Source organism: Primulina eburnea, chromosome 8 (genome assembly GCF_022965805.1).
Source record: "Primulina eburnea isolate SZY01 chromosome 8, ASM2296580v1, whole genome shotgun sequence".
NCBI classification, from domain to species: Eukaryota; Viridiplantae; Streptophyta; class Magnoliopsida; order Lamiales; family Gesneriaceae; genus Primulina; species Primulina eburnea.
In genome coordinates, this window is record NC_133108.1 from 38,889,977 (window position 1) to 38,904,876 (window position 14,900).

Here is a 14,900-nt window from a genome sequence, read left to right on the forward strand (position 1 = left end):
ATGCCAAATTTTGCTTTTCTAGGCAATCATGAACATTGTTTTGTCCTCTGATTAACATGGTAGGCCCCCACGGAAAAAAGCTGTTCATTGTATCTGTTCCCAACTGCCCCAATCAATGCCTTTACGACAAAAGGAACCTTTTTGGCATCTAACTAAAACAAAATAAAATACAAAAATCAAATCGAATATAATATATTGATTCCAGCAATAGCTATTTCAATTTTGTTTAAATAAATTATAAAATTGGAAAAAAAAAAAAAAGAACAAGAGTTTACGATGAGATTTTCTTGAGTAAATCTTTATTCATCATATTTTTTTACAAAAAAATTATATTTGTTCATTATTCGGGTCGAGTAAGAGATTTATTTAACAAAATTGATATGTAAAACCGTCTCACATGAGTTTTTGTGTACTTTTAAAAAACCACAATACTATTCATTTGTCAATTTTAGTCGAATTATATATTCGAACAAGACAAAAACTTGTGTGAGACGATCTCACAGGTCGTATTTTGTGAGACATATATCTTATTTGGGTAATCCATGAAAATTTATTACTTTTTATGTTAAGATTATTATTTTTTATTGTGAATATCGATAAGGTTAACTCGTCTCACAGATAAATATTCGTGAGACCGTCTCACAAAAGACCTATTATTCAATCATAAATAAATTTAAAGGAGTAAAAAACTCCAAAAATATGAACAAACAATAGTTGATTATATGTGCATGTGGTACCACTTTAGGCTCCACCTTAGATCTGTCTGCATGTCCCATTAATTTATCTATTTCATGCCTTTTTGGAGAAGATACTCTCTCTCTCTCTCTCTCTATATATATATATATATATATATATATATATATATATATATATATATATATATATATATATATATATTATAGATAAGATTTTCTATTTTTATAATAATTTATTTGGGTGGATAACGTGATCAATTCTATTGTTAATCTGTAAAATTTGTCTAAAACTATTTTCTTGTGCAGTTGTATTTTTTGTCGTCTATTAAATGGAATGATCACACGTAAACAGAGATTGAATTGAGATATATACTTGTATGTAATGTCCCTATCATACATGGGTAATAAGACCCAAATTTATAGTTTAATTTGGATAAGAACTTAGTAGTAATGATTTTTTCTAAGGTGTTTTTAGCTTTAATTTTTTAGAAATAATTTTTCCAGAGTATTTGAAAGTATACAAAAACTCACGTAATACAGTATCACTATTGTTTTATGAGACGAATTTTCGACCCGACTTTACTAATTAAAAATATTACTTTTATACTAAAAATATTATTATTCACGATTAGTTATGGATATGATCAACTCATCTCACGGTTATAGAACCATGAGAACCGGCATAGCATAAGGTCTAGCTGCTGCTGGTTGGCTGAGTCACCATGATTTACCTCATCTCACGATCCTGTCGGACCGGGGGTGAGGGGCGCCTAAGGTGAGCGATTTCACCTTTTGGAGCAATAGAACCATGAGATCGTCTTACAAAATATTTATTCATGGAAGTAATTATATTTTCTTATTTTGTTTCCGCTTATACAAAATGGGATTTCTTCTTGTTGTTAAGGAAACAAATAAAAAGATGCTCGTTCGAGAGTAAAAAATACTTGTAATTGAAAAAAAAAGTAAGTATCTTATGAGACGGTATCACTAATCATATTTAAAGAACTAAATAATATTTTTGACATAAAAACTAATATTTTTTTATGGTTGACCTAAATAAGAGATATGTCTCATAAAATTGATTCAGGAAACTATCTCACATAAACTTTTGTGTTGATAAAATATACGCCTTATGAAACGGATCAACCATAGATATATTTACAATAATAAATAATATTTTTGACATAAAAATTAATATTTTTCATAAGTAACCTAAATAAGATATATATATATATATATTTATATATATATATATATATAAGATTGATTCATAAGACTGCCTCACAAAAGTTTTGAAACATATATAATGTTTTTAATTATTAAATCGTCAATTGTATTACAAAATATTTAATTATAAGTACATAAAATTAATTTCTTCTATTTTTTAGTAATCCCAACTTTATAATATTAAATATTTTACAATTGTGTCACATTTAGGTTTTAACATTATAAATTTAAAAAGGTAAGGAGAAATAAATGAGGCTAACTACTAACTGCTTGTACATCATTGCGTGTATCGACTTATAAAAGTCAGTGGCTCCAATTACATTCAATTAATCCATTCTATTTTGAGCAGCAGACTTCGACTACTTTTAATTTATTAGGTTGGCAGAAAAAAAAAATTATTTGACTTAAGTTTATTTCAAAATTAATAATTAGTTTATCAATTCACCAAGTTTGTCTAAGTCACAATTCGATCACGGAACTATTATTTTTTATGTATGTTTTTTGTGAGACAGTTCATAGATCTACGTCACTGAGACGAGTCGATAATGTCTATATATGTAACGAAAAGCAATATTTTTTTACATAAATACAGTATTTTTCATTTGTTGTGTCTGATCGGATTTTCGTTTTATAAAATATACCCGTGAGATGATCGCATAAAAAATTTTTGTGTTCGTTTTTTCCTTGCACTACATATTGTTCAATCAATATTAAGTTGTCTATATTTTTAGTTGATCCCTGTAAACTAGAAAAAAATTCACCAATTTTATATTTTGGGAATGATTTTAGGTGGAATATGTTTCGAATAGTTAACATTTGCAATATTATTTAATTTGGAGCATGTTTAATAAATATTTTGTCCGTAGTTTTTCTTTAAAACTAACTTAATGTAAAAAATAACATAACGTTAGCGAGATATATCTTAAACCGACTAGAATATAGTTATATTTCATCGAAACACTATAAAATAAGTGTTGAGGACAAATTATTATGTGTGTGAGAGTCACTTTTTGAATTTACGGACAAAAATGCTACATGACTAGCGACACATTTTGGACATATAGAAGTCATCTCTAGATTCTTAGCAATATAGATCGAGAGATCAGGTCGTGACGAAGATGTCGAGTTCTGAATGAGAAGTGAGTGTGTTACCTTGTCCCATATGCAAACAAAAAAGAAAAATTAAAATGAATTATATACACACTATTCAAATATATTATGAATAACCTTGAATTGAGATGTTAATAGAGAATCTATAAAATAGATTACATGCGATTTCAGCTAGTTATAATGTTTTATTAAAAATAAAGAGGTGCTTTTTTAAAACTTAGAAAAGGTATTTTTGTTCACACACGTAATGTCTTAATTTGTTTGTACGATAGACAGAGACAGAGTTGAATTTCTTTTAAAAACTTTCCAGAATTCTGAGTTTTTTTTTTAAAAAAAAAATCCACAATTTGTGGTAGTGATCCAATCAATCCATAAAAAGAAAATATAATAATTCGAATAATATTATATAATTTCTCATTTTCACATTTAAAATTTAAAAGCAATCATGAAAATGTTAAAATCATGCATACCTAAGTTTACCTGTAAATTACGCAAAGTCAAACTCAATCTTTGTGGACCTTGGTATCATGGATTGAGTAAGAGATTTACATAATAAAATTAATTTGTACCATGATTTTATATGAGTTTTTGTATTAAATTTATCAGACTATACGTCAAATTAATAAATTTTATTTTATGTGATTGAAAAAGAATTACCACAATATAAATCCATTAAACAATATTAGTTGTAGACAGATATCAAGACATACAAAACAGAAAAAAGCAAGGAAAGTTAATATCTTACGTCATATAATTTCTACGTTATTTTTTTTTTTTATCATTTTATCAGTAAATTCATAATCTTAATATAATAATTTGCAAAAAAAAATCAATTTTAATTCTATTTTAATCAGAGTGTGGCTTGACATTGGACACAATAACAATATCCGACAAAATGTCAAAATTTTTCCACACCGCATCAACAATCTAATGAAGATAAACTAAAATAGAAAAAATACAAAATATCGGACTACTAATGTAACTTTACCAATAATATTATGAAAAATAAAAAATATACAATAACCTTTTTTAATTTATCCACTAAACTTATCAATCGAGGTCACGAGTTAAATAGTAGCTAGCAATAAAGGTACATCACAATTAACCCACTCAAAACTAATATTAGACTTAAGACCTTTCACGGCTGATGAGCTACTTCATTTGTCGATCTTTTCATGTGTTGAATTGATCAGAAAATTGGAGGTTTCATAATTGATTGAAACTCAAAAATGTTATTTCCTTCGAAGTTTAAGACCTCTACACGATTAGCGGCGGATTGAACCGCGAAATGAGAATTTGAAAAAATGCATATGCTTGAGAAACCATGGATTTTACAGAAGTCCGTCCCAAAGCGAATGACTTCTAGTTATGCTACAACCACCGATCGCGTGCACATGATAGTTTTCTCTTTGGCTCCCAAAACCTTCCATTTGAAGTTCCTTTAGACAACCTCAATACTGACCACTTTCTTTGTTACATTACATCCCGCATTGATGTCTAGCCGCGGCTGGTCCAAGCTAAGCAACTCATAACGCTCGTCTGGCTGCATACCAGACACCAATTCATTATCGAAATCCATCTCCACTCGTATCCTTTTTAATAAGGTGGAATTGTCATCCATATGTGAGGCATCACGTTTGGTACACCGATATAAAAATGTAATTTTCACGGAAAAGTGACTAAATTACTTATTTGATGATGCTCAGGTAGATTGAGTGAGTTGTGTGGTCAATCTGCCGGACATATATGTGTCCTTCCATGTGATGATTTTTGATTTGATGAGATGACTCTGGCGTTGCTTGATTGGACAATTCCGAGTGGCCTGGCCTAATGGGATGAGTCTGGTCTGCTGGGATGAGCCAGGGTGGCCTGGCTTGGTGAGACGATCCCAGATGATCTGATCTAATGGGATGAGCCAGGATTGCCTGGTCTGGTCTGGTGGGATGGGCCTGGTCTGGCCCGGTGGGATGGGCTAGGGTTAGACAATCAGCACACTCAACAAGAAAATGTCAGTGGGCAACGTAATGATTTCCAGCGTGGTTCTGCTTTGGTCATCTTCCTACCCGAGTCCAGAGATAACCCAGGTCTTTCCAATGCATCATCACTCCCTTTTTAAATAGTCGAAATAGAGTCATACACGTTGTTCCAAATATTTATGCTTTGACTCCGCCAAAAAGATAGTTAATTCTTGTTTTCAGATCGGCTCCTAAAAATAAAAAGAAAAATTTGAAGAGGATGGCATCTACCCTGCGGACATGGAAGACTTCTGCAATCTGGACAAGACCATTGATTCTTTCTTTGATGATGATGCGGCTCTTGGCCTCTACCCCTCTATTATACTTGTTCATCTATTGATGAAAATATTCATTTTCTAGCTCAATCCTTTCTTTTTTGAATTTTCGCTAGTTAGTCGGGCTAAGTAGCTTCAAAACATTGTAAAATTTTCCAAGTGTTCAAAAGTAACCATGCCCTGATGCTTCCCAGACTTAGAATAAAGTGTCGGAGCCTTATGTTTCCCTGGCTTAGATAAAGTGTAAGAGCCTCATGCCTCTCGGGCTTAAGATATATAAGATGTTAGGGGCTCATGTCTCCCGGGCTTAGAATAAGTGTCGGGGCCTCATGTCTCAGGGGCTTAAGATATAATATTGGGGTCTCATGTATCCCGAGCTTAAAATATGGTGCCACGACCTCAAGTCTCTCGGAAATAGCTGCCGAAATTCGAGCCTAGATGAAAATCCTTAGATAAAATCTGAGTGCTGAGCTGGTCGGACTTATTTTTGAATGGAAACCGTATCTATGTTTATAAATTGAATTTTTCACAGACGACACCAATGTTGACGCCCCGGGTAGATTGTGTGAGTTGGGTGAGCAATCTACCGAACAGAGATGTGTACTTTTTTATTAAATATTTTGACTTGATGAGATGAGACTGGCTTGATGGGACGAGCCCGATGTCCTGGCCTGATGGGATGAGTCCGGGTGGCCTGGCCTGGTCTGGTGAGATGAGCCCGAGTGACTTGGCTTAATAGGATCAGCTCGGGTCAGGCGATCTGCACACTCAACAAGAAAATGTTAGTGGGCACCGAAAGGATTTCTGACGTGGCCACTTCAACGCTCAAGTTAGGACACGGTTCATTAAGCAGTGAGAGAATTTATTAAATGCAGTAGGATGCAATTTCTCATTTCCCAAATGAATGAGTAAACCTAAATATTTATAGGATAGAAGATGACATCGATTATGGTGCATGGACATTGTTTTTTATTAAATATATGCTCGCGGCCGACGCCCTATCCTCTGACGGCTGTCCATGCCCTGTCCTCTGATAATTGCCCATGCCCTGTCCTTTATCAGTAGGGATGACGACCTATATTGTTCTTGTCTTGTTATGAGCACTGATTGTCAAGCTAATAATTTTGAGGTATGGTGACCCATATTGGCGGGCCCATCTCCTTGCGATCGGCCCAAGTGGGAAGGAACCCAATCTGGAATGATCTTTGGTGGTGAATAAGTGAGATGAACCGTGGTTGGGGAAGATGAACCCTGGTCGCTTGACCTGAACCCTGATCAGGCGAGATGAACTATGGTTGGGTTACATGAACTCTGGTCGGGCGAGATGACTTTGGTCTAGTGACCTGAACCCTGGTCGAGGAAGATGAACTCTGGTGGGTCGAGATCACCCTGTTTGGGTGACCTGAACCATGGTCGAGGAAGATGAACTCTGGTCGGTTGAGATGAACTTGGTCGGTGACTTGAACCATGGTTGGGGGAGATGAACTTGGTCGGGCGAGATGACCCTGGTAGGGTGACGTGAACCCTGGTCGGACAAGATGATCACTGGTTAACTTCTACCCGATCTCTACTCAGTTTTCCGCGAGCAACTCGAAATCTAGTCTTACTTTGTTCCTCTTTCCTGCCCGAGTCCAAAGACCTTTCCAGGACATCATTATCCTTTCCTACCACATGATAATTTTTTTTTTTTTTTTTTCCTTTCTATATAAAGTGAATCCGACGCTGTAAGACTTTTTATACTTAAATTTAGGTCACACGCAAAGAGAGCTAGAGAAGCATATAGTTAATAATATCATCTTGGTCTCAGCCTCTACGAAAACCAAAGGAAAATGGTGATCCAAGAGTATCTGCCCACAGCAATGAACGCCAAAATGGTGGGTTCCGGCGAGCACACTGTAGTTCTAGCGCATGGCTACGGAGCCGACCACTCTGTCTGGGACAAAATATTGCCACACTTAGCTCAAAACTACCGAGTTCTTGTTTTCGATTGGTGCTTCTCAGGTGCTGCCAAGGATCCAAACCTCTACGACTCCATTAGGTAGGCCAAAATCCCTTTTGAATACCATTTTTACTTCTCATTTTCACTGTTTTACTCAACTACAAAAGTATTACCAAAAAGGTTTCTGCTGAATTTCAAAATATCGCATTCATTACTGAATATTTTTCAGTGTTTGAAACTAAATTTTAAGAGGATACATGTTTGCTGCAGGTATGGTAGTTACGATGATTTTGCAGATGACTTGATTGGTTTGGTTGATGAAATGGAGTTGAAAACAACAGTATTCATTGGACACTCCATGTCTGGTATGGTTGGGTGCATTGCTTCGATTAAAAGGCCCGACCTTTTCCAAAGGCTGCTACTCGTTGGAGCTACCCCCAGGTTGAGTTTATTAAAACTACTTTATTATATATTATTAATTCACTTTATTATATATTATTAATTCATCCATTTTTTAAAAATAAATACATATATTTCATGTATATATGTGTGTTATTCTAATATTTTTATTTCATTTCGGTGAAAAGGTTTTTGCTATACTGAACTTTGAACCCAAGCCTGCCTGTTCACAAAAAAAACATCTAAATTACATTTGAAATATATGGATTTAAATGTATTTTCATTCTTTAGATTACCTAAACGAGAGAAATTCAAATCCATATTCATACTTATTTACGCTATATTTGATTTCATAAGTATATTGGAATCATTTGAAATCAATTGTGATTAATATAATTATAATGTAAAATTGTAAATAAATAGAAGATAAAAATGTGTTTGTGTTATTTGATCTACAAAAAAATATATATATATGCACTATCTGAGCCCACATGTTTTTCACAAATGAAAATCAGTATAAATTTGAAAATATGGTAATAATATAAATTTGAGCATCGAATGTTTTAGATCTGATACAAAAGATAAGGTTTCAAGTATAAAATTGGAACAAATTTATTAATATCAAATTTGATACACATGTATGAATACTCAAAAATCATATATTTTTATTAAATTTGAAACAGTTGGTACTCAAATATCATATATTAATACCATATTTTTAATATTTTGTATCAATTTTAATCCGAAAAGACAAATATGTCATTAATAATAATAATTGTTATACATGTTTGAATACCTACTAATCATATATAGTATCAGATCTGAAACAACTCGTAGTCAAATATCATATATTTGTGTCATATTTTTAATATTTTGTTTCGATTTTCATCCGAGAAAAAGCACGTGGATCCAATGAGTGCATAAGTTTTTTTCGTTCATCAAGAAGTACAAACACATAATTTAATTTTCTGATAGAAAATAGATGCAAAATTAAGTTTGATTTTGAAGATTCAAAAGCAAATTCACTTTTTTTTAAATTATTTAATAATAAAAATAAATTCAAAATCATTCATTTCAAACAAGTCAATCCAATAACAACCTAACATCTTTTGATCTTATTGACCGTTCTTTGTAATTGGAGTTGTAAGGAAAATAATTCTCGTCTATTAATGGTGTATAATTTGAATACTTTGACTTTTTACTTTATATTAGTATACTTAATCTCTCTTAATATACGATTTATTTTTCTTTTTTTTATTACAACACACGCGGAGAGAGGGGATTATTGAACCCGGGGAGATGAGCCAGCTAATCTGGCGGGGTAAGATCACCGGACTATAAGCTCGGTCTCAATATACGATTTCTTTTTCTCAAACAAAATGGATCTAACTCAAAATATAAGTAATCTGCATGAAATTCAGAAAAGCATGAGGTAAATTAAATAGATTAAGAATACATAAAAGTTGATTGTTCTTGGGATTGGTTTTTTTGTTTTTGTTTGTCTTTCTTTTTTTAAAAAAAAAAAGCAGCGCTGGTTATGAAGTTCTACTGTTTTAGGGCGACTGAAGAAGACTTTAGGTGAGATGTTTTATAAAATACTAGTACAACGACGCACGCGTTGCGTGCTTGTACAATATGTTTTTATAATTTATTTGATTTATATTTAAATGAGGATCAAAATATTTTTATAGAAATAATGAGTGGCTACATTATAATTTTGATATATGAACTAAAAATAAATTAAAAAAGAATAAAAAGACCCAAGCAAAAATTGAACCTACAACCTCATGATTAAGAAACATAGGCTTTATCCACTAAACTACATGTGACTTGTTTTTATTTTTTAACACTTTATTAATATATATAGAGAGTGGGGGTGAAGGGTATTTTAGATTTTTTAAAAACAGACCAAGGAAGTTACTCTAACCTACTCAGCCTTAATAAATAATAATAAGAGATTTTGATAACTAATTTGAATAATTATTTAAGCTTTTTTTTTCAAAACTTATAAATCTTATAATAATTTTGACGATTATGGCTTACATTATTATCTTATATTCTGCCTTATCATTTTGCTATAACATCGTTATTATAAGGATCAAAAGCTTACCCCTAGCCCTAAACCTACAGTTATTAATCAACATGCAACTTATTTCTTTATACTTGTGGCAGCATAGGGTGCACCTATTTGAGTACTAATGGGTATGTTTGTTAGGGCCATTAGTCCGAGGATGTGTATGTCTATCTGCTGGTGTTGTTTCATATCTCTTGGAGATCAGTCTTATCAATTTCCTACCGTTGACGTTGTCCTCAATAGAAATAATATTATTTTTTAAGATCTAGTGTCACTCTTTTATGGCTCATCTAACCAATAGATCAAGCGGCGCAACGTCAGCAGCTCCGCTTGACGCATGAGAACTTTTTAGAAGGTTGTTCATCTAATACTACTCTCATTCATGCACACTTAACCCAACAATCATCTTTTTAGGCATTGTGATATATATTAGGTAGGAAGATTGATTTTCAAAATATAGATTACAGAAACAAATCCAAATTATAAAATTATATAAACCATGTGATAAACTTTTTAATTAACTTTTTCAATAACCCCAAAAAACTAGTTTTAATTATGTATTGAAAAATGGCCCCAATACGTCTAGTTTTCAGATGCACTTCAACGTCAAATCAATAAATTTTGAAAAGTTGAACGTTCCTTTCCTTTCATTGTTGATATAAAAGCATGCAGCCAATTTTGAAGTGCGTGAAAAGTCAATGTTTAACGAATAATTGATTTTTATTTTGGTCTCCACAAATTCTCGAAATTTTAGCAATCCAAAAGTTACAAGTTTAATCTACATATATAAACCTTTCAATCAAACAATATTTCTTATAAGTTAAGGTGTCAAACGAATTGTATGTTTATAAATTTGGTATTTTTCCGAGAATTTAACATAAGATGTGATGGATTACGTTTGACAAAAATATAAAAGCCATATATACTAAAGTCATATATTATTTTTGACATCACATCAACAATTAGATCAAAAAATTCTTAAATTAAAAGTAAAATGATCCAAAATTAACAAAATAATCAAAAAAATAATTTTCTCCCACGTAAATTACGTTGCAATACACTATGTTAGTGAGTTGATGTCTAATATATCATTTGTGCTTAATACGGAAAACGAACTATTTATAAAATCGGAAAAAAAAACAGATAATGTTACTCATGTTCCATCGTTATGTGTTGAACTGTCTATAATTAAGCCACCCGTTCTGCTCATAATTGGGTCATTTGTAAACTCCACATTCCAGATGTTCATTCTTAGGCGTAAAAAGGGTGTAGTTAGTTCTCCCACATCGGTTGGATAAATTACCTGGGAGTTGTATATATGGTCTTAGACAATCCTCCCCGCTTGAGCTAGCTTTTAGAGTTGAGTTGAGTCCAAGTTCCAATATAACAACAATTAATATATAACATCGTATTTTGATCATTCCCACCAACAAATTCAATTGAGCTAATCGATTCATTTTAATGTCGATAAATCTAATACAGATTGGCAAACCTTGAAGACTACGAAGGCGGCTTCGAAATGTCGGAGATTGACCAAATCTTCTTCAACATTGAGCACAACTATGAGAAATGGACTACAAGTTTTGCTTCTCTTGTGGTGGATTCAACTGATCCTCTTTCCACGCAAAAATTTGAACACTGTCTGAAAAGGATGAGACCTGAAGTTGCATTGCCTTTGGCCAAGACTGTCTTCTTAGGTGATTACAGGGATATCCTTGACAAAGTGATCGTTCCATGTGACATCATCCAAACAAGAAACGACATCGTCGTTCCAAACTCGGTCACCGAGTTCATGAACAGTAAAATTAAGGGAAAACACGAGGTACATATCATCGACACGGACGGTCATTTCCCTCAACTCACCGCGCCCCTCGAGTTCCTCGAGGTGTTCGATAGGATCATGGATTTTTGATTATCATGATGTCTTATGTTCGTAGTCTCTAAGGTACTAGTGTTCTGTTTCTCGTTTCTTGATTTTGTTTCAGGTTTTAAGTTGTTCTGGTATGCTATTGTAACATATATATGAATGCAGAGTGCGTTTGCTTATTGGAAACCATTGATTGTGTATATGGTTTTTGAAGGAGCACTATAGTTGAATGGCTTGAGAGTATCGCCTTTTTATTTTTTTACTAAGCATTAGTATCTAGGGGTGTGTTTGGTTGAGTGGATTAAATAAGGATAGATTAATAGTCAAATATTTATCGTTAAAATTTTAAGATGTTTTAATAATCATTTTGACCCGATTCAATATCCAATTTTATTAATCAAATACTTATCCATAAAATTGGATCTTAAACCGGGTCAAAATGATTATTAAAACAACTTAAAATTTTAACGATAAATATTTGACTATTAATCTATCCTTATTTAATCCACTCAACCAAACACACCCCTAGTGTATACAATGAAAAATAAGAAATCGAAAGCTACAGAGACAACAGACGCTCTCAACGGCGAGGCACCACTCTGGAGTAGATCCTAAAGAGACCACTTTGTCACGAATTTATCTTGAATCGCGATCTTTTGGCTCAACTTTATCCAAGATTTGCCGAATAGTATATTTCTTTATTCGAGTCCTTTTAATTATATTTCAACTGCTTTCACAATTCATAATAGGCACAGACTAACACATCATGGGGACTCAACTTGTGCAGAAAGGAGTACAAGTTATCTGGTTTGAGACCTTACAGCTCTCTCTTCGAAAACGAATTTCGCTTCGAAAGCTCGATACATCCTCATGACCACCGAACTGATCTATTAGATGATCAGGCAGGCGGGCAGTGCAAACATGCTAAAGAAACTATCAACGCGAATCCGAACCATTCGCTGATCCTGTAAAAGGAGATGCTATATACATGTATTGTAACTAAGAATAACAACGAACAAGGCTCTTAGTACCACAGATGGAGGGACCAAAAACAAGCCTTTAAAAGTGTCTCCTAGTACTACAACGTTACTTGGAGATCTGTCAAAGAGTATTTCGAACAAGATTTTCGAAAATTCAAGTAGGTTCTACCTTCAATAGCGATTTCCTCAAGATTCTCAAACTCCATGCAGCTCGATTTCCAAATATTTATGATCTCAAAATAGCGCATAATCTCTCGTCCCGTTACGTGGGAAAACTTGTCCAGTCAGTCAGTCAGTCAGTCATCTATAAAATTACGAAGCAAGTACTTTTTTTTATTATTATTATTACATGGCCGAAACTCTAGGACTTTAAACATAAAAATTTCAGCAACATTAAAAATATGAATTAAATTCACAAGTCATGAAATAAATTCCTCCATATAGCTTATAAAATCTTGTTGACTGTTTCGGTCATAGTAGCAAGTGCAGAGCAAAGTTTCTCAAAGATAAAGCTCATCAAAACTTTTCTCCGATCAACCATGTCACGAAAAAAATTGAATAGATTGGCTATGTTATCGATTGAGAAAGAAATTATTGAACAACTTGATTAGTATTTTAAGCATAATAAATAAATGAATAATTTGTGATTTTATATATACATTTTGTACTCTAATTTTTACATTCTCAATCGATTGCAGATATTAAAATATTATTATTATTATTTTTTTTACTCAAACTTGAATACTGTAAAACGTGTCATAGATAAAACATCGCGAACTTTGGTACGGTATCTTTTAACTCGTAGGTCTCTTGTGACACGGTCCCACGAATTTTTATCTGTGAGACGGATCAATCCTACCAATATTCACAATAAAAAGTAATACTCTTAGCATAAAAAGTAATACTTTTTCATCGATGATCCAAATAAGAGATATGTCTCATAAAATACGACTCGTAGATGATCCAAATAAGAGATATGTCTCATAAAATACGACTCGTAAGACCGTCTCACACAAGTTTTTGCCCTATTTTTTTTTCTACTAAAATTTATTTCAAAACTAAAGTTTTATTATTTTTTTAGTTATGTTTTTGTTCAGAAACATAATAGTAGTTTCATTCCTATGCGAATCATAACGTACAAGTAGAATATTTTAACCTCAAATCTTAAGTAATTTCATTCTTCTTTACTGAATTGAGCGTCGGATTAGTTTTCGGAAAGCATCCGAGAATGAAGTGATAATGGCAAAAAGGAGAATTACATGTGATAATCAAGTATGAATGGTACGTTTTATGTAGCATAAATTGTGAAATTTGTGCGTGTCTGTCTATTTCAAAGAACCCATTGGGCCTCTAAATTTGTCCATCTCAAAAACTTGAGGACAAAGCTAACGTGCTCTCATGCCGCCAAAAATTTGATGGTCGTGATTGTGTGTAGTCAATCAATACATTTTGGCTTTTGGGTAAATATTTTAGGTCCCATGAGTTGGCCATTAATTAATGAATAGGTTAAATGGTCTTACGGATTTTTATTCGTAAGACGAGTCAATATTACACATATTTATAATTCAAACTAATATTTTTTTCACGGATGACCCAACTAAAATATATGTCTCATAAAATTGACTCAAATGAGTTTTTGTTTAAATATATACTTTGTTACTTTGTATCGAAAATTAAGTTTCGTGTTGGAGTAGGTTTCTTTTGAGATGGTATCACGAATTTTTATCTGTGAAACGGGTCAACCCTACCGATATTCACAATAAAAAGTAATACTCTTAACATAAAAAGTAATAATTTTTAATGGATGACCCAAATAAAAAATATATCTCACAAAATACGATCCGTGAGGCCGTGTCACACAAATTTTTATCTTCGTGTTTTTGCATTAGTTCTTCCTACTTTTGTATTATATTTGATGGATTAAAAAAAGATTTTGTGATTTAAACTTTTAAAAAACGTGTGTTAAAGATATATATTGTTGCCATATCTTAAAAAGAAAAGGATTTGAGAGGCCAATTGTTTCAAAGTACAAATTTGACTTATAATTTTATCAATTATTACTTTGTTTTTTATATATAAAATTTTATTATATACCAAAATCTTGTTCATCTATTAAATAAATGTGGACTCCATTGACTCAGAAAATAATAATTATTAATGAAAGCAAATAAATACATGACATGGTCCAATATGCAACTCCACGAAACCATTCCACTCTGCCACCATCAATCTATACAAAAAAATCAATTTCTTTTCACAATCAAACTATAGAAGAACAAACCTCTCCAAAGAATATAAAAGCCAATTCACGGGATCAGG

General features: G+C 32.5%; 1 protein-coding gene across 1 annotated transcript; it reads left to right on the plus strand.

Moving 5' to 3' along the window:
• Positions 1 to 7,052: 7,052 nt before the first annotated feature.
• On the plus strand, positions 7,053 to 11,801 carry LOC140839623 (strigolactone esterase D14-like). Its single transcript, XM_073206457.1, has 3 exons — positions 7,053 to 7,360; positions 7,532 to 7,702; positions 11,217 to 11,801. The coding sequence occupies exons 1-3, from the start codon at positions 7,152 to 7,154 to the stop codon at positions 11,644 to 11,646; spliced, it is 810 nt and encodes a 269-aa protein (XP_073062558.1). The 5' UTR covers positions 7,053 to 7,151; the 3' UTR covers positions 11,647 to 11,801.
• The last annotated feature ends 3,099 nt before the right edge of the window (positions 11,802 to 14,900 follow it).

Bases quoted from the DNA above. Each gene is read 5' to 3' on its own strand.
- LOC140839623 (XM_073206457.1), top strand. From the start codon at position 7,152: ATGGTGATCCAAGAGTATCTGCCCACAGCAATGAACGCCAAAATGGTG. The intron at 7,361-7,531 runs GTAGGCCAAAAT...TGTTTGCTGCAG, and splicing joins AACCTCTACGACTCCATTAG to GTATGGTAGTTACGATGATT. The intron at 7,703-11,216 runs GTTGAGTTTATT...AATCTAATACAG, and splicing joins CTCGTTGGAGCTACCCCCAG to ATTGGCAAACCTTGAAGACT.